Here is a 20,858-nt window from a genome sequence, read left to right on the forward strand (position 1 = left end):
TCAAATGTTCACCCACTGTATAGCTGCCACTCATATAATCACCTCAGTATATTTCGGGCTAAGCCCACAGCTGAAAGTCTCTCTGCAACATCTGGATATGCTAATCCGTTTGACAGTAACTCCTAAGTGTACTTTAATGTGCCCCTTATTTATTATGCACTTAGCGGTTGTATCGATGCCGTCCAGCAAATCGTAAACACAGTCTTACACAGAATGGCTTATCCCTTGGATACAAGTAAACAGGCGCCCAGGACATCGACCAGTCCGGTCAGAAGCACTGAAAAATGAGCCGAAGATTAATCGTGAAGCTGGGAGGGGGACATTAGAACAAGAGGCCCGCAGAAGACCCGGTTGATGTTTCAGGACCAGGGACAGCTCAACACCCACTGAGGGAAACAATGGAGGGGGAGCTGGCCGAGGTGCTGACACAACCCCAAATTAAATTTGTTAGATGGCAAAAGGACGAAGAATTTCCATATGAAATATTAATACCAGCGTACATTAAGGGGTCAACACAGGGCTTTCCTTAAAAGGCTGCAAAGTCTGATTCTGTAAGTGCAAAGCGCTGACTCTGTGAAACTGATACAGACCTCGGTGAAGTGGCACTCACAATAGCAAGAAGCAAATAGACTTTTCTTCCCCAGAAAATAAAATACAAATATAACATGCAAGAGTTACGTGACAAACAAACGACCATCTTTTTTTTCCTGGCACAGACAGCATTTTATATTGCTGCATACACCCCACAATGATTCATCAAAAATGTGATACATGATTAGTAGGTTGCGGGTAGTAATGGAGGAAAGTGCTCCCCATTAGCATGTCTGCTTTTCTCCTCAGATCAAAATAACTGGTATCATGTTCGATGAATCTTTACAGTGGATGTCAAAAGGTTGCATTGTGCGTGTATTTGTGTTAAAATACACAACGACACAATGCATCCTTTTGACATCAACTTCTGCTGCTTTGGGTCTAACGACTTTAAGTGCTTAAAACCCAATGCTAATTAAATTGCTTGCTAAAAAGGCATATCAAGTTCTCAGGAAAGAACTAAAGGATGCTGGATTTGGTAAATATCAGGTATCAAATTATTGTAATGCTTGCGTAGAGCAGGTGAAACAAAAACAAGTTAATGTAAAATATTTATTGGGGAAAAACCTGACTTAATTTCAGGAAAGGTGACATTTCAAATGATGTGCTTAACCTCTGCATTCACAGAGTTTCATCCAAAATGTTTTGTCCCTTACAAGGCAACGATAAACGGCTTCACTGTGCTATGCCGAGTCTCAGGTGGCCCTGGTCCCAAGTGGTCCTGGTCTTTGGTGATAGTCTTTGGAGTCTGAAGGCCTTGTGTCAGTCTTTCTGGGTGGCAGCAGATTAACGGGTCCCAACTGGATACGCTGCTCTGTAAAACAAAATCATTCAAAAATGTTAAAGGGTTTATTTCAGTTATTTGAATAACTGGACATTAATAAACAGGTATCTACAAGAATAATTCAGGAACTTAACCTTTAAAAAGATTGTGCACATCAACTGAATACAACGCTAGTATTAAACAGTACTGTAAAACCATTTACTTTGCATTGAGGACTTTCAGGAAAAAAAAAAAAAAAAAGAGAACTTTTCATTTTCGGTGGTTAAAAAGTTTGGGCCTTAAAACGTGCCAAAATGTGAAACATGTCCATGAAGTTACTCTAAAATGCATATAAATTGATCTTATGGTAAAAGACAAACCGTATGACGATCAGTGAATGTTACATCTGTTGCACTCACCAGGTTTGTACTCTGCACTTCTCATCATCAATCCAGGGGAGGATTGCTGAGGTTTGCTGTATCGACTCTGGAGCTTTCCTGGCCAAATACGGACATAAGTGGCAGGGCGATGTTCAGGCCTGTCCTTTGGTGAAGTCTTAGAGGGCAATGCTTGGGTACTGATGGTAGTTTTGAGGGGTACTGCGGGCAGAGGCTCCTCAGCCCGATGGGAGATATCGCAGCTTTTACATGCCTGGTCGTTCCCATCAACGGAGCTCCATCTGAATAAAGGAGGTGATGTTCAAAACTTAGAGAACTCACGTCTGTGAAATTAGCGAGGTCATTCATAGCATGTTTTATGGACAGGGGAACAGTTTCAGACGCCATGGCATTCAAAGAGGTACAAGTTGAATATCCATATTTTCTGCTAATACGGCGATCGGGAGAACGGACCATGCATCATTAGTATAATACCTGTTTTCAATTAACGAGCAGGCCCTGTTGTGAGAGGTGACAGATAACGCGGCTGGAACAGCCTTCAGGTAGCAGCTAATGTAGATCTGTGGGAAAGAAAAATCAAGCTGCTTTTTAAAAGGTGCCATGTATATTGAATAGAATAATCTAACTAACGTTAGTTTAACACAGTTCTATTAAAAAAAGAAATGGTACATTTTCCAAAGGGCATGCCAAATAAAGGAAAATTAACCAACCTGACTGCTGGGCTCCTGGTAGAATCTGAAGGCATCAATTTGAAACCTCAGTTTGTGCGCTTCAACTCTTGGCAGGAAATGGGATTTGGAGTTCGTCAGGTAAGCATCAGAAAGACATCTGTTGGGGCAGCAAAACGTTGAGAATAAGGACAAGTTGCACTATAACAATCTTGGCGATGGGGTCTAGGATTTGGTTGTGGAGCTCACCCGTGATTCTCAATAAAGTCATATCTTAATGACGCCTCTGCATTAGGAGTTGCTGTGGCAACACAGTTTTCAACATATACTCGGAGGGGGACGTGATTACCGATGACGGCAGAAGCTTCCAAATGAATGGGGTCACCCAGGAAGTAAGAAGAGGATCCCCTTTGAAACTGCCAATTCTCTGTGAAGATGAAAAATCCAAACTCGTTCTGAAATTCGGTTGCACGAAAGGCATAGTCAAAGAGAAGCATAACATCTTTAAAAAATGTCACAGAAAACTCCTGACAATAGAAAATATGCTCCATCAATGATATCCTTCTAGTACCAGTCATGAGTAGCAGATTGAAGTTTATACGATCTTCTGCAGAGACCCTGGAGACAGATGGAACCCAGGTGGGTTGCATGGAAATGGGAGAAACAGCATACCTCCTGAAAATAGACAGCCAATTATAGCTTTTGAGATCAATTCTTAGCATTGTTTAAATGCCCATGAAGGCCATATGCAACCATAAAAATAGCTGGTTCCAACAGTACAAAAGGACTATTGTGAATACATGCCTTACTTTTCATAATGACATTGAACTGGAATAGTTGCTCCATCCAGTCTAAGCAGACCATCAGATGAAGGTTCAGGTGAGTAGACCAGAACATTAGAATAGATGAGCTTCTCTTCTGTCGACTGAAAGGAACAATGTTAGAAAAGGTATAAATATATACACAGCAAAGAGGCTTTTAATCCCAAAGTCACTGAACACCGACTTTCTAAAAGTTCAGTTGAAGCCGCATTAGCATAACAAGTAGTAACACTTACAGAGAGTTCAACTCCACACTCGCTCAGGGAGGCCTGGATGGTGAATTCCGCCTGGCCCGATGGGACCGCTCCGCATGCACTCCCTTCACTAACTAAGTCAGAACCCAGGCGCAGATGTCTGCCGTCCACCTGGAGGCCCGTATCAAACATGTCAGCCTGCACCACAACCCGCATCGTGTTGGGGTGGCAGTTGACCACTACAGGTCGAGGTCGCGCGCTGAGCCCCGCGCTTTGCTGCCGTTCGCCCGCGGTCAACAACTGAGGCTGGATGTAACCGCGAGTCGTGCTCAGGATGTTGGAGTTTCTTTGGACGCTGGAGCCTCCGGTGGACACTAACCGGACTTCTGTGAGTGTGGACACTGAGATGAGGACGATAAGCCACCAACGGGAAAGGTTGCAGTCCATTCTTGGCATCGGACAGGTTTGGAAGCAGTCGTTTTGCAGTGTGTGGAGCCACGGCGTTAAATTGCCAATCAACCTCAAACACACCTGGTAGCAGGGTTTGACTGATTACAATCCAGTTTCACTGCGCATGTCTGTTAACAATTACTTGAAACGTGTCAACCTCGAAGAGTTAAGTACATTTTTGTTCGTGTAAGTATTCAAAAACATTAGATAACTTAATACGCATTGTGGTAGCATGGTCCTTTGACTAAGCCATACATGCTATAAGCTATTATGTTCCACTCGGTGGCGCTACAATTGCATATTTTATCTTTATACAGAGTAAATGTGGAGTAATATTTGTGTTTTTTGTTTTGCTTTGTGGTTTGTCTAAATTACATAGAAAAAACTACAAATAGTTTAAAGGATTTTAATTTATTATTATAGAAACATTTTATGTATATATATATATATATTTTTTTTTTGGGAGTGTTGGAGCTGTAGGACGCTATGCGAAGAAGTTAATTTTAAGAAGTTAAAAAGCAAAAAAAAAAAAAACTTAACTTTCTACTAAAACGATGCTGAATTGAGCATCAGCAACACATTACAAAGCTCTTTGTAGAAAATATGCAAATACAACATGCTTTATAGGTAAGTTCATTATTAATAATACAGCTGTTTACACAACATGTCAGTGTTTTTGTTTTACCACCTTTTAGTCATGGTAGAAGTGCAGGAAATGGTCTCCCCCACGAAAGAGCGTTTTTTTCTCCCTTTTGTTTCCCACCACCTCTGAAACCAAACTAACACCCTTGTGTGTAGTGTAGTACAGAGATATAGCCTTTATGGGTTCCTTGCTGGTCATTCAGTATTTCATACATATGTTGTATTCTTATGAATTAAAGTATTGATGATTTCAACACATTTCTGCTTGTGTGGTGGGCTTCGTGAAATAGGATTAGCAGTATGATAAGTGTTTTGCTCAGAGTGAGCATGCTGTATGGTGCGAACATATAGTATTATTATTATCATCATCATCACATGTTCCGATGTGCTGTCTCTCCTGTGCCTGACACTGATCATGTTTTTCTCACACGTTTTGAACGTCATAGGTCTCTCTCAACCTCAGCAGCCACAAATCTCAGTTGTGCCAATTCTACTGAACACGGAAGGAACGCAAATTGAAACGAAAAGCTATATTTCACTTTCAGTGAGGTTTTCAAAACAGCATATACGAAAACAAAGTGCCCAACAATAGCAACTGAAAGTTGAGCTGATGTGAACACAAATCAGTTCATTTATTGGAATCATGAAAACATCACATTTGTAAACATGTTCAACAGACACTTTCACATCCTTCTGAACATCAAAAGACTTTTGACTGTCAGCTGATAGTTGATAGTAAGTTGATTATTGACACTGGACTTTCCATTTGAAGTGTAAACAAACACTGCATTGTATTTTGTAGGTATAATTCTCACAAAGCTCAGCTGGTGGTTACAGGAACATACAGTCAGGTGGATAATATAGTCCAATGTTCAAAGGAAATCCCATTTTTAGGAATTCAAAACCATCATTAATGAGAACTCTTCTCAATTAGAGAAAATTCAGATATTCCTGTAATTCATATTGTTGTTTTGTGGCTGCAATAGATATGTATAAAGAGAAAAAGTCAGATGACTGACTTTGAACCATATTTATTAGCATTGACTATGAAATGTTGTTATCAAAGAGTATATTATCACACAGTAATAAATGTTCTGAAACTTAAGTGAAAAAAGTGAATAAAAGAATGATGAGTAAGCAGGATTTATGCAGGATAAATATTTTTATTTATTTGGTGATTCTTGGAACCAATTGAATAACACAACAATAAATAGTTGAAAATGATATCATCATATAAATAAATAACATATAGTCTGTAAATACACTTTATAAATAAGTACTTTAAATATAAGTTACAATGACTACGTCAATAATAAATATGTGCTCTTAAAAAGTGATAAAGTAGACTGGAGTGTTTTCTAGATTATTTCAATGTAACGTGAACAGTTACTGTAGCTTGGGTGATCTATGTGTGAAGTGGTTCTCTATAGCTTTCTGAAACTACTCTATCCGTTGGAGCTCTATGTCTCATTTAGTGTGTTCACCAGAGTTCATGTATGAAATGGCTCGGTTTATTGTGATGCTGCGCACGTGGAAGCCCTTCAGCACTTTGCAGAGGCTCAGTCTTTCGTCGTAGGTGCTTGGACGCTCTGCAGCAGCCTTAAAATGAAACACAGAGGAATTATGAAACCATTTATTATAGCTTATTCATTCTAAACTATGACTGTTTAGAGTTTGATTCTTTAACAAACAGAAACATTATCTTAAATCCTGGTTATGAGGTGAATTAAGAGATCTCTTACCTCCTGTGAGGCCAGGTCTGTTGGCAGAGGCCCAGTGAAGCAGTTCTGTTGAGAGCAAATGTCTTTCATGAGCAAATCAATGTTTCACAAGATATGGCTATTGATCTAAACTCTGGGAGTTGAATGCGGTCATTCAGTTATCTCTTAATATTGGTGAGTGTTGTGTAAAACTGTACCTCCATGATCTCTCTGAGCCTGAACAGAACAGTTGGACCCAGTAAACTGTCAGGGTCCGGCTGAGCGGCGAGGAATTTGTAGTAGTGCTGCAGATCCTCCCCAATGTTTGTCAGACATGACTCCTGGAAGGAAACACAGCAAAGACAATTGTCAAGACAACATAGAGAGTGTATGTACACTCACTGTACCATCTAATGTAGCCCTGTTGTGACATCCATTGTTTTGAAGCTCATAATGTTCAGTTTTTGTTTTTGTATTTTTGGTACTATTTGCATACTGAACATTAGAAACACCTCATCTTATTCTTATTCTTATTCAGTCCTGTACAAAACTATCTCTAAACTGGCCTACAGACGCTAAAACATACACCTCTGATTTACACCTATATGACCATTAGGAATTGAACATTATAGGCGTTACCTATAATGTTAATGTTAATAATATAAAGTACAGAAAATGGCAAAAATATTTGTCGGATTGCATTAGATGATCTAGGTGTACCTAATAAAGTGGACATTGAGTGTACATATATATGGTTGTTTTTTCCTAATTTAATGTCCACATTTAAAAGTCTGACATGAATAATTCATAGGCTTTTTAAAAGAAGAAAATATGTGTTCTTAATTAATACATGTTTCACAGAGTCAGAGCACAACCTACCTGATCAAATGCTGACTTGACTGTTCCTGAGCATGTTGATTCCTGTGGGACAAACAAAGTTTAATTTGAGGTAATGCAGGGATGCAGCTATATGGACATGAATATGTTTTTTATTGTAGTTATTTTGTTTTTAACAATAATTATTATTTTCATTTGGAGAATTTGGCCATGTCTCAAATTTGAAATAGATACATAAAATAAAATCATTGGTTCTACCTTTGGTGCACATTCAGATGGCGTGTTGGTCTTTAGGTTCAGCTCCACACTATGCTTGCTGCAGTCGATTCCACTGAACAGTTGATTCTAGCACATGGGAAGATTATGTTTTTGAACCATAAATAAAATACACATTACTGATCACATTGTATAAGTACATTTAGTTTTGTCGGCATACCTGTGTGAGTGTGTCAGTGATGTTCTTGAGAAGCATCTGTGCGTATAAAACACAGGATTCAGTCAGCGGATCTTTACGCATCACTGGCACAGACTGGCTGACCTGAGGACAGGTGAGCATGAGGAGCAGCAGGGCAGGAGTGAAGTCTGACAAAAAAAAAACAGAGTTCAAATATAGTAAAAGTACAGTTTCAACTACTTTGTTGCAAAAAGAAAATACTGTTCAGTCAGGTTTACATAATACTCACAGAGCTTGACGAGTGGCATCTTGGATAGGACTTCTGATTCTTCAGTGTAACTGATTCAACTCAGACATCCTTAAGTGTTTTATACCCAAGCTGATGCAGGGGTTTTCCTCAACATACTGCAGCGTGTTCACACCTAACTGTAAATTGGAAGTGTACAGCCAAGGTTGTGTAATTTTCCCCCATAGCACCAAATGCTTTGGTGAAACTGGAATTAACACAGAGAGTGATGAGTAATTGAGCTTCACTCTGGTTACTCAACCGTTTACTGTTGACATTTCAAGAGTGAAAGCATCATGTAGATCCTGCACACTCATGCCTAACATCTGTCCAATATCTGTCATGTCCAGTGTATTAATAATCACAAACAAAACATACTTAATTCTATTGAAGTGCCAGACAGAAAAAAAACATATCAATTGACTTCAACGTCTAGTACGATCTGATAGAAGTTAAAAATGCCTTTTATTAGATAGGGTTTATCTTTTTCAATCACCAATTCATTATATATGAAAAAAAACAATTTAAAACCGTGTTTGTTTAATAAGCTAACCAGAATGTTGTGTCATGTTTTCCATATATGTACAAAATGTGTTTTATTAATTTTTTGTGAAAGAAATAGAAGTATTTCATCAAAGTTTAAGAAATCTATTTTCCAAACAATTAAAAAATTCTGGGCGGCCATCTGAGGTGGAAATTGTGTATTGCTTCTTGTACAGTAGTTCAAGCAAGTTGAAGTATGGGTAAAACGTTAATTAAAAAAAAAAAGTTTAATAACGATAATAGTAATACTCCAATAGTAATTCATTTGGATCAACTGATGAGTGTAACTGATGGGACTATTTTTGTCCCCGCAGTTAAGACTTGTTCCCCTTTTGCTTGTGGTAATCTTCCATAAAAAACTCGGTTACATAAGTGTCAACACAAGTGTGAATGAGTATAGAAACTCCACTGCACTCTTGCAACTCTGAGGTTGAATATGTGAATGAGAGCAGACTCGACATGCTTTCCCAAGCATCACTTGATGAATCAATTTCTAAGTTAGTTTTGTAATGATTTAGTTTTACAGGGAACAAACACCAACATGCAAATGAACTCTCATGAAAACCATCCAAATATAAACAAAGGTCACACACTTGAAACATTTATTACTGGAGTTTAGATTTTACAATCATTATACGTTACATTTATCACTGAAGCATATTAGAAAAGAAAGTTTGACTTTGTGTTAAATAACATTCTTAAAAAGCTGAGAGTGAAAACACTTACAGACAACAAGGCTTCATCCTTTTAATAAAGTATCTTTTAACATTTACATACAGTATGTCCATAAATCCTCTGAACAGATACATTATATATGTTTAGGCTGTGATTTATTCATATATTTATTTTTTCTTGTTTACCCTTTTGAAGCATTAGCAAATTGGGCATAACAAAAATGACTTTGCATATTTTTTTTATTTAGGGGCTGTCATGCCTCCACTTTTTTTTTTCTATCCCTATGTATTAACCAGTAAAACCTTTTTAAACCATTTCATGTCATTTTGTGTATTTTACCGAGTACATAAAGGCCTTTGACAAATACAAATTTGTCGAAATGTAGCAGCAATCCAAATTACAAGACCTCTGTGAAGCTGCTACAGCACTTGAACACCACTGTGAAGCTATAAGCTGCAAATCTGCTCAGTGTTCATCATTTTCTATTGCAACAGCTCAGGGACTAGTAGGTGTGTAATAGTGAATTTCAGTGATCAACAGCAGTGACACAGTGCCCCTAGTAAAAGTAATGATAAATAGGTGAAGAGAGCATGTCTACAGATGAACTGATCAATCTCTTGATACACAAACAAAAGACAAAGTGCAGTCAGGTGTGGCCCCTAGAAGTCGTCAGACAACGGAGAAACAAGGCGTGCAGGCGCTCTCTCTATCCCAGAATTAACATGAGTGTACCGTGCAAAATCAAGAAGAGGTAAATCAGGGTTAGGGGATGCAATTACGTTGAGAGGATTCCCCTAGTTCTATAAAATATGGCATGAGTAATCATGCTGAGTGGAAGTGAAAAGCCTGCAAAAAAAAAACTCAACAGTGTCCACACCGAAAGCAGCGATCACTCAGCTTCTTTTAGATGTCCTCTGACCTTTGACAACATTCTGTGGCGCATTACATTTATGTGGTATGTCTGTGTGTCAACACTGGGTACATGGTATTTTCATTTCTCCGGAAAAACAGTCAGCACAGATGGGAGTTTCATTAGTAACACTGGTGACAGTCCACGGAGCAGGAGGTAAGATGGCGTGCAGACGGAGTCGTTTATTTAGAGATAGCTTTCTCTGCCTGGTGCCGCTGATGGCTGTGAGCGTGCCTGTCGCAATAGAGACAGGTAGTACGTTAGAGCGGTGGAGCATTTGACAGATGTTTTCGGATAGAAAGACACAGAACAGAGAGAGGTGAGAGAAAAGGGTGATTCACCTGGTGAGGTCCTCTATGTCCACCAGCATGGCGTCCTGCTCCACATGCAGCTCGTCCCTCATCAACAGCAACTGCACCAGCTCTTCATTTAGACCTGTGTTCAGTTGGTAGACGGGATTAAGTAGTTCTTAAATTCTGATATTGTAAAGAAACATGTTTTTCCCATGGGGAGGACCGGTATGTTTGTATCATACATGTGTGTGTATGTGTATCTGTGTGTTTGATCCACTCACTCTGAATTTGTGAGTGTAAGTCATTTGTGATGACCTGCAGCTGTCCTAGACTCATGTCCCTCATGTCCCCTCGCCTCAGATTCCTCTTCATCAGGCCCTCGCTGATGTGGGGCAGATGGGGAAGCTGCATATGTAAACAACACATGGGCAGGAAATTACTGAAAGTCAAAATGTGCAAAACGGGCCAGAATTTGAATAAAGACTGAAACAGTTTTATTGGATATTAGTCAAAGTCAACTTGATCTATCTGGGTTTGCAAACGTCAAAATCTTTAGTTAATAGTAGCAGGGGTTTTCTCCTGGTCACACACACACACACACACATAGTGTTATAAAAACTGACTGACCTTCTATTCAGCGAATGCAAGTCCCTTATGTCATCTTAATTGTGTTTACTGTAACAGCACGTAATAGTAAAGTCATTCTATTTTCACTCCTTTTTCCCCCCTTCACATAATTTATTGTCCTGGACCATCTCCTAAAAAGTATTTTTCAAAGAACAGGAAGACAAAGAAGTTTCTTTTTCTCTTTCTCCCAATGACTAACCAAGTCAGCCACGGGTGAACGTCTGTGCAGTTGGATTTGCCTCTCCACCTCCACCTGCATTCGGGCCATGGGTCGAGCCAGAGCCAGAGCCACCCGGGCCTCCTCCTGCAGCCTCCGCTGCACCCGCCAGAACCCCCCGCAGTCATCTAGCGGGTCTGAGTCCTCCTCCGCCGTGTCCCGGTCCGATAGCGATGAGCTCTGCTTGCTCTGGTGACAAAGAAGTGTAATTGATATCGTGAGGTGACAGCCCAAACATTCTCACAGGTGAAAAGGGGGAGAAACACACATGCAGCACGTGCACAAAAAGCAGAGAGACTATCGAAGCTGTGCGTACCACAGGTGACAGCGGTGTGTCGAGACTGGTCTCCGTCCTGCTGTCCTCAGCATCGCTGTCTTTGTCGCTGCTGCTGTCATTGACAAAACACACCTGCAGGTTCACCCCACTCTGTAGCCTGAGAGGAAAAACACAAAGAGCAAAGAACGTGAGAGAGGTAATGTCGATTTTAAGTTAGAGACACTGGAAATATCTTATATATATAATATTTAATTAACCATTTTAATTTGCAAAAAAAAGCTAAACTATCATCAAAAGGTGTGGCAGCTCTCGATACTCATCTGTACATCACGTGCCAGATTCAACGGGGAATCAGCTGGATTGTTTTGTATGAAGAGCACTGCTGTGTCTTTTTAATCACAAGATAAATGGTGACTGTTAGCACTTACTCCCTTTTAACACACTACATATTATTTTAAGAAAAGGCCATCGCTTTTTTAAGATGCTCAACAAGTGGTCAAGGGAATAATGGCAGGGAGGGGTGATAGCAAATACAATTCAGCAAAAAAGATGAATTGATGTGGAATAATTTCAAAATTATTATTGCTAATAAGGACATCCCTGTCCATATACCTTTGGTCTGAGGATGTCTTTCATGGTTTTGGGGCGAGGCCCCTTTGTTCTAATTACGGGGGAATCTTAACACTACAGCATATAAATAAATGTTATGACACAATAGTGCGCTTCCAACGTTGTCGCCTAACAGTTTGGGGAGGATCCTGTCCTGTTTCAACATAAATGAGCTCACAGCCAACCCCATCCAGCATCTTTATAGCTTCAGGATCAACTGGAGCCTCGACTGCAATCCTGTGCCTTATCGCCCAATGTCAGTGTCCAACCTGCCATCGCTGATGCTATTGTGGCAATCCCTGAAACGTCGTTCCAAAACCTTGTTGAAAGCCTTCCCAGAAGACTGGAGGATGTTATAGCAGCATATCTATGCTAATGATTTTGAAATGGTACGTCAAACAAGTGCACATGGGCTGTGTTTCGGTGTCCACGCACTTTTGGCCACAGAGTGCAGTGACGTCAGTAATGTCACATTCGGTGACCTAATGAAGTTGGACCAAAAGCAATGGAATACTTTCATGAGGCGAATGAAGCCACAAACATAACATCAGGCTCTCCACAGAAGTTGCACCTCGACCTCAGCCTTTCCAGGAGCTCAAATCACTCAGTTCCAGATTTTGATACTCTGACTGAAAGAACCTAACAACCCAAAGTAACCGACCCCTCACACTGGGATGAGAACAATAACCTACACAGCTTCACAAACCGGACATGGGTGGTGCTGGAATTTCCACTCCAAACTAAAGTCCAGAAGGTGCACCCTCACCTCCACTAGAGATCACATGACTCCAATTCCACCTATCACAGCGGCGCACTTATATCAGGCACCACTTCTTCTTTCAGGAGCATTTGGGCCACAGACAGAACTTCACTTCCTCAAACAGCAGCCAGTAGCATAGAGGGGCGGCCCCCGTCATTTGATGTAAACGCTGCCTCTAGTGAAAAAAATCAAGTCACTGGAGGTCAACGCTGCCATGAAAAGAAAGCAGAGTGGTGTTGTGTAGTGGCTTTTGTTAAGCTGCTTGTCCCCAAAACCTCAATTTCAAATGTGAAATACCAATTTCGTGGGAAGAAAATGTGCATGCTTGCCCTGATTGCTGCCCATTTGGTTTCACCTGTCTTCTGTAATATAAAGTGCTTTTATGTTGTCATGTTTCAACTGTTTGTGCTGATTGTATGCTGGTGTCTTCTATGATATGATTTTACTCCTCTAAGCTTTTCATCCTGTTCAGCTCTTGAGAGCATGTTTTGCTTTCGCCTGTTCTAATTGATCTGATAAACATGTTGTGTTTTATTTGTTGTTTTAATGGAAACACAGGCCGAGGGACAACAGTTGAAAATTAGCCTTTTGTCAAACACTGCACATTTACAGTGATGTTGATCATGTTGAGAATAAATCAATAGATAAATATTGGAATTGGAATTGTCTCTAAGACTTAAATATACAAATATTTTTAGATAAATCTATAAGTTTAACTTTATTTTTATTCCATGACACAATGCTGTAGAGGCGATTAGCAAACTAAAATAAATATATAAACAGTAAATTAATGGAAGACCAATGCACACACATTTTCTGAATGACCATGTATCATAAATACTACTACAACTAAAAAGGATAATAATAAAAAATCTACAATAAGATTTCTCCCACCAACTGCTACAAAAAGCATTACATGTCAACAGAACAATTTTTCACATGATATATATATATATGAAATGATATATAATGGGAGATATCTAATTTTGGAATTAAACCGTGAGAACTTTGTTAAAATCTGTCTGACGGCATCGCCAAGTTTCTGTCTCAGCAACCTATCACGCAACAGAGGTTGACCACTGTGCCACCTCCGCTGCGCTTACTCTTTCCATACTCCAGTTCCATTGTTCTGCTGCAGTAAATTGTTATGTCCAATGTCAGTTTCTTTAGAATGACTGACAGCACTGTGGCTTTCAGGGAAACCTCTCATTTTTCAGCATGTCTGTCTGTTATGTTAATCACTTCTCTTCCTCTGTTTGTTGCTAAGTATAACATAAACGCAGACCTGCTGTCATTTACTGTCATTTTTACATGACACCTATGAACCAACAAGCCAATCCAATAAGTTTTATCTTTCTGATTTGTGTGTTTTGGGGCTCATAGTTCTTAGTTAATAGATGAAGCTGAATAACTGAATAGCTTCCTCCCCTGCCTGTTAAACAACCGATCATATCTGCCATGTAGACAGATATGTCTTCTGTTGCAGATGCTACAAAGCTGTCCTCTCAGAACCATGTCAACATTCCAAGAGCTATGAAAAACAGCACAGGTCTGCTTTTGTTTCTTCGATAATCAAAAGCGTTTTTTAAAATATTTTTCTAGATTAAGAAGTAAGAGAATTTCCTCAACCTATAAAGGAGCACAATCAAATTCATCAAATGTGGAGACATATTCATTGGACAGTAACGTTTCTAAAGACAGTGTGTGTGCTACATACATTCACTAAGATATACACAAAAGAGGGTCAGACGGATATTGTTTGGTTTGCCAACATGATGTGCAGGTATATAATTAAATGCCTTGTCATAATGTCTATATGAGAAGGTTCCTTACACAGGCAACACATGAAGTCTACAAAACCTGATATTAAGTTTTGTATTCAGTCTTAGAAATACATGTTGTCTGTGTATCAATAATGAAGTCAATGTAGGGCGTATCTCACTGTTTCCCAGCTATCCATCCAAGAATAACTTCTGGAAGAACATCTAAAGACCTCAAGTGTCAGCTGTGAGAAGTGAAGACACAAACATATTGGTGCCAGCCTTCAAAAGCCTTCAATGATCAAACCCTAATAGACTCTCACACACACACACACACACACACACACACACACACACACACACACACACACACACACACACACACACACACACACACACACACACACACTCTAAACCCACCGGGAGGACAGGCCATTCTTGCTGCAGCTGGTGTAGATGACTGGCTCGTCGTCATAGAAACTGCCAAAGGCAAGTTTTTGCCTGATGGACTCTCTCTCGTTCCTCTGGGCCTGCCAGAAGAAAAAGAGGAAAATACATGAATATAGAGAATATTATTAATAGTGCTGCTAATGCTTTAGTTCCATCAGAGTGGGACACACTCGCGAGAAGAGATATTAAGCCGAGTGTGTAAAATGCTATTTAAATTAAGGCTATAAATACATGTATTATACCAAATGATAATGCACTTTCTGGTTGAGAGGAGGAGGAGGAGGAGGAGGAGGAGGAGGAGGAAGGACAAATAGGGATTACGTAGGCAAAGGTAGATGGAAAGAAGGGAGCAAAATCATGTAATCCAATTTCCTGCCTCTCACACATTAGGATAACCTAGCTGTGGGCTCACATGTGGCATTGCATAAATATGTTACTGACGAAGCTTAGCTAACACATTTATTATAATCAGTTCCTTCTCTTCTACTCTATCATAAGCTTAGATAACAGGTACAGACATCCCTCCTTACATAACACTTGTTTCTGTCTCTAAATAATCAGCTAACCCTAAAAATATCAGGTCTGAATCATCGGTACAAAACTGTTTCCTCCCACCACACACAGAAAACTGAGTATCCTGGTCCTCCTGTTACACAAGCACTACGATAAATACTGGACTGCATTTGCAATTAAAAAGGCACATCTGGCAGATTCAGATGGTCTGATTTTCTCCCAGCATCTAGAAGTTTCACCGTCCTCATTTTCATTTTGTCCCCTTTCCTCCTCCTCCTCCTCCTCCTCCTCCTCCTCCCCCTTTTCCTTCTTTTTACACTCTACCCTGAATCGTTTTATCCCTTTCAATGTATCTCAGCCTCCAGTGTGGCTGCTCTTCATTTCATTTTTGTCAACGAAGAATATTTGTAGGTCATTTGAGCTGTATGAGTTTCTGGTACACCAATCCAAATCCAAGTCTTGAAGTCTCTCAGTTTTTGTCTTTAAATACTGAACAAAATGCATGACATGATTTGCAATTTTGGCACCAATACGGAAAGCGTTTTTATATTGTGGGATTGTGCCAAGTGCCCATATGTCCCAATAATGCATACTGTGTGTGTGTGTGTGTGTGTGTGTGTGTGTGTGTGTGTGTGTGTTCGCCTGTTACACACTGCCATAGAATATTCTCTCTCTCTTAACAACCTAAAAACCAGCCCAACACCCTCTCTCTTTACTTGTGACGCATCATGAGACTGTGATGTATAAGAGCATACATCACAGCTGAACACCTTCCCTCTCCCAACCAACGCTCTGCCTCCTGCTCGTCGACTTCAGACAGCCGGTTCAGATGTCCTCCTTAACAGCAGACTGTCTACACACACACACACACACACACACACACACACACACACATACAACCTATTTTACACTCCCAGAAGAGGGAACGTGGTAGAGAAAAAGCACCTCACGGTTGGTGTAAATGATGGAGAATGATTTCATTTGTGGAACGGAACAAAGCACGTTACATGATTACACACGTATCCATCAAATGAGCGATTTCAAATTTGACTGAGGACATGTAAAAACCCAGAGAAACCCAGGTGAAGATCACACATGAACACACCCACGTCGCCTCACAATCACGCTCACCCATTATGTGTGACTCATCTACAGCAGCTCGTCCGTGATGGATACCCATCATGTGTACCTGTGAATATTATCCGACACCCTCAGAATCACTAACGCATATACAAACATCAAAATCCACACACCTGGTAAACGCGTTTCTCCTGGTGCACCATCCTTCAGCGCATCGTACTGAAACAGCCGCCCTGCCCTTCTCTACACTGCAGTGAAGCTAGACCCGGGAGACCCTCTCATATACTGCAGCTCCGTGCAGGAGAGTAAGGGAGGGAGGGTGGAGAGAGCAGTGAGGGGAAGGGGAGGGGAGGCAGCAGAGAGAGGAGGGAGGGATGGTGGGGGGGGGGGGAGCAAAGAGTGGGAAGAGACGGAAGCAGAGGAGGAGGAGAGAGAAATGGAAGGGAGAGGGAGGGGAGAGGCAGAGCTGCTCAGTGCTCTCCTGATCTGTTATCTGTTCCTCCATCTTCCTCCCTTGCTTTCCTTCTCCTTGCTTCTCCTCTTCATCTTTCTTTTGAATCAAAGCTGCTAGAAATCTGTGCCCTGATAAGAGGAGACAGGTCTAAAAAGGTTACAGAAATAAGGGCACATGATTGATGGTGCATGGTATGGTGGGCTAAGAGTCCAGGCTAGCATGATAAATGAGACTGCAACACTGGAAAAAAAAAAACATTGAAAAAAGGCTGATCAATAAGAGCTCCTTTAATAAATGTCAGCTCTTTTGAGCAGCCCTGACATGGCGTCTGCATCTGCTCGTTGACCCAAAGCAGAGCCATGAATTTCTAATTGCACGTTATCCGTTTGTTTTGCCTCCTTGAGGAGTCTCCTCGAGCCCCATTCCACATCACAGATTCAAGCGTGCTGAGCCGTAAGAGAGACAAAGAATCACAAGGGAGTACGTGCCCACACGTGCGAAAAAAACACACACACACACACACAAACACAGACATGCACAGTTAGTTCCCACAGTGCTGTGTCACAATGCAGCAGTGGGCTTAAAATGGGATTAAACAACACAACATTTTGAGTCATCTTTCATCCTCCATCAGGATCAGAGGCCAAACATCCTCAGCCCTCCTATTCCACTCATACACGTCATAATCATACACTGTATGTGTAGAAACAAGATATTCAGAGACTCCGATTACAAATTTGCTTTCATGAATTATATATGTTTTTTTTAACTTGAAATTGTTGGTGTTTTTTTTTTTTATTCTGAGAAGTGTGTGTTTTTTCTTTTTTTTGAAGAAACCCTGACTTTTGCTGAATCGCTGGGGGGGATGCAGTGGAATCTGTCAGAACAAATGGACTCAGAGGGAGTAATTCAGTGCTTGTGTGTCTCAGATAGAAAGAGAGAATGACAATCACTCACAGAGATGCTGGACAGTCTAGTTCGCCCTCCACTGTAACAGTCGGCTGCCTGTGGCGCAAAGATATCCTGGAGCTCCTCGGCCCAACTGCGGCTGTTTACCATGCAGCCCCTTCCTCCTCTCTGGTGCTGTGTGTCACCTCCACAGTCCTCCCACCAATGGCCTGTTGTGGCCTTTCTCATGAATACCTCGCCCTCCTCTTCCTCATCCATGTCCACATCATAATCCTCCATAAAGACTCACTGTATGGAGAGGGTGGAGCAAATGCCAGGGTTGGGGGAGGGACTAAGGGCCCTGGCTGGGAATATGAGACTGAAGATATTCAGAGACGGGACACAGATCTCAGACTGAAATCAAACACTTGAGTGCTGGCTGTGTTAATCTCTTTAATCTCCGTGGTATCTTTATGTTTACTGGGATCAAGCAAACAAAGGAGATAAATATAATTGCAGCATGGGCTTAAACATGAAATTATAGCAATATTCATAATATTCATCATGTAGATGCTATTCCTACTCTGATTTTTCTGTCTCTGGTCATATTTTTTCATTTAGTCTGTAAGAACAAAAAACTAGTTCTGTCAAACTTGCTGAACCACAAACGCATCCTAACGTCCAATCACTGGTCAAATAAAAAGCCAAATCATATATCGCGCATGCTGTACAGGACTCACCTGCTTTGTAGAGTGCAGAACATTTCTTAAGATTCTTGAAATAGAAATTCAAAAGCAGAAATCATTACAAAACAGATATCAGCACAGTGTTACATAAAAGGACAATTGCTTCTCCCATGCTGGACAAAGACTACGATGACTCCCAAAGGGTGCATTTCAGGATCTTATAATCCTCCACAGATTAGTGGTTATTCCTGATCTCAGTGCTCCATAGTTCTAGCTGACTAACCTCCCAGAACTGTAGTAAACGAAAAAATACAGTCACGCACCCTTGCTCTCGAAGTCCAGCATCACAGCGTTCTGTTGTCACGTGTGGCTAAGTTTCAGTGATGCATGTAGATGTGTGTGTGTGTGTGTGTGTGTGTGTGTGTCCCTGGTCACATGGTGCAAAGAGGAGAAAGCACCATGTGGAAATATATAGGAACAGACAGAATGGGGTGTGCACGCTGTATGTGTGTAGAGGAATTCATTTTTATAAGATCATATTTTATAAGATGCCTACCATTGAATTATTTTGTCGTACAATTAGGTACACACACACACACGGGCCATGCCAAGAGGTTTAAGCACCATGGCACGAGAGGGGAATCATATTTGCACTACAGATGAATCACGAATGAAAAAGTGCTAAACCTGTTTATTGAATGCTCAATATCACCAGATTTGTAGCCAGCTGGAGCCAGCATTTACTTCTGGTCATCCGCAAGTTTGACAGCCTTGTTGTTTGAAAAGTATGGAGCAAAGTGGAGCTGGTAGTAAAGAACATATGGACTCATTGGGCCTTGATAGCTGCTACTGCTGGGTTTGGTTGTTTTAGCAGTAGGAGCAATGGCGGTTGTTGGCTTTGACGTACATGGCGGTTTTGAAGTGGGAACTGTGTCACCTGGCTTGATAGTTGGAGGCAGAGTAGTTTGCATTGGTTCCTTTGGATTGTGTGTGTATGGAATGTTGGATAAGTGGTAGTAGTAAATGGGGAATCCTGGCATCTGTTGGTAATAAGGGTAATAGGGGTAGTACGGATATGTAGGAGGGGGGTTTCTCTGTAGATGGCTTGGTAGTTAGGGTGGTTGTGTCAGGGGCTTGTGCCGGAGTCATCTTGAGCATGTAATAGTATTACAAATAAGAATAATATGCACTGCTGGGATCGTAGATGGAAAGGGGCTGGGTCGTATGGCGCTTAAGGCTGTAGTCGAAGCAGGTGTTGTGGCAGATCTTCTCGTCATGAGGACGGGTGACTTTAACTGGAGTATCCAACAAACTCACAGGTAACACGTAATTTTCATCCTGAAATAAGAATATGCAACTAGCTTGGCTGATGAGACTTAACCTTGAGTTCAGTGTTTGTAAAAGTTGTCTTGGCCAATAAATTCATTCTGCATTCATTGACATTTTGTTGAGCGATACAACACTTCTACTCTAAAGCGTCAATCTTCTAATGGCTTATACATTTGTCACCATGTAAAGCTCTCTTAGTGTTTTAATTATGAGTATACCTCTTGAATCAATTTGCAGCCATCATAGGAAACAACCAAAATGAGGCCCAGTGAATTTTGCCGCATTGAATAGCCACAAGTTTCAGGCCCCTGAATCGAAAGGCAAAGGGAGGAGGAGAAAACACATTACTCTGTGCCATGTGCCTACAGCTGTAATATAAACTGACATACAAGGTTGGTTGTGTTACAATACCCATGCCCAGCTGTAATTCAGCAGCTCTGGGCTCCATGGCTTTCAACTTTTTCTTGCTTTGCCCACAGTGCAGAGAACAATCCGAGATCCTCAAAGCTGCTCCATCAGCCATGTTGTCCGCCAGCTGTGGTGTCTGCTGCAACATCACTTTAGGAGATAAGAAGTCCAGATACAAAGTTAATGCTGGTTATATCTCTTGGTTTGAGTACAATGTACGCATGCACCGATATATCAAATGATCAGATAACTGGACAGTAAAATCAGTAAAATCACGTGGTCAACAATAACCTCACGAGAGTGAGGCGGCCGCAGTTGCTCTCCACTGACTGCATGACCCAGGGCATGATGGGAAACGCCTGGCTGTCGCAGGATCAAAGAGCTGATTGGCTCTTAGATTTGACAAACAAACACCATGTTTTGTAGAAAATCCTAATTTTCTGTGTAATTGTAATATTTAATGCTCGCTTGTTGGCTATTAGTCACATGTTCTGCGACGAAGGTTTAATCTAAAAACATATCTTGTGTGATTGACAACAATAAAGATTATTTCTATCAAAGCGAGCAGCAAAGTGTTTCACAGGCAGACATAAAAAGAACGAAAGATAGCATACAATACACACACATTTCCACAT

General features: G+C 40.9%; 3 protein-coding genes across 3 annotated transcripts; all 3 read right to left on the bottom strand.

Annotated features, from left to right (window-relative positions):
- Nucleotides 1-1,286: 1,286 nt before the first annotated feature.
- On the bottom strand, nt 1,287-3,882 carry LOC306706093 (zona pellucida sperm-binding protein 3-like; the record flags this gene model as incomplete). The annotated part of the gene is made up of 8 exons (XM_079173002.1): nt 1,287-1,405; nt 1,774-2,033; nt 2,227-2,312; nt 2,463-2,580; nt 2,670-2,847; nt 2,992-3,095; nt 3,230-3,345; nt 3,478-3,882. The coding sequence occupies 8 exons, from the start codon at nt 3,880-3,882 to the stop codon at nt 1,287-1,289; spliced, it is 1,386 nt and encodes a 461-aa protein (XP_079029128.1).
- Nucleotides 3,883-5,994: 2,112 nt separating this feature from the next.
- On the bottom strand, nt 5,995-7,766 carry LOC306706094 (interleukin-12 subunit alpha; the record flags this gene model as incomplete). Its single annotated transcript, XM_079173003.1, has 5 exons — nt 5,995-6,126; nt 6,270-6,314; nt 6,446-6,568; nt 7,501-7,646; nt 7,748-7,766. The coding sequence occupies 5 exons, from the start codon at nt 7,764-7,766 to the stop codon at nt 5,995-5,997; spliced, it is 465 nt and encodes a 154-aa protein (XP_079029129.1).
- Nucleotides 7,767-10,054: 2,288 nt separating this feature from the next.
- LOC306706095 (schwannomin-interacting protein 1-like) lies at nt 10,055-16,661 on the bottom strand (the record flags this gene model as incomplete). Its single annotated transcript, XM_079173004.1, has 7 exons — nt 10,055-10,106; nt 10,214-10,307; nt 10,447-10,570; nt 10,992-11,198; nt 11,326-11,443; nt 14,836-14,945; nt 16,632-16,661. 7 exons carry the CDS (start codon nt 16,659-16,661, stop codon nt 10,055-10,057), a joined length of 735 nt encoding a protein of 244 aa, XP_079029130.1.
- Between the last annotated feature and the right edge of the window lie 4,197 nt (nt 16,662-20,858).

Source organism: Pholis gunnellus (genome assembly GCF_910591455.1).
Source record: "Pholis gunnellus genome assembly, chromosome: 14".
Classification (NCBI taxonomy): Eukaryota; Metazoa; Chordata; class Actinopteri; order Perciformes; family Pholidae; genus Pholis; species Pholis gunnellus.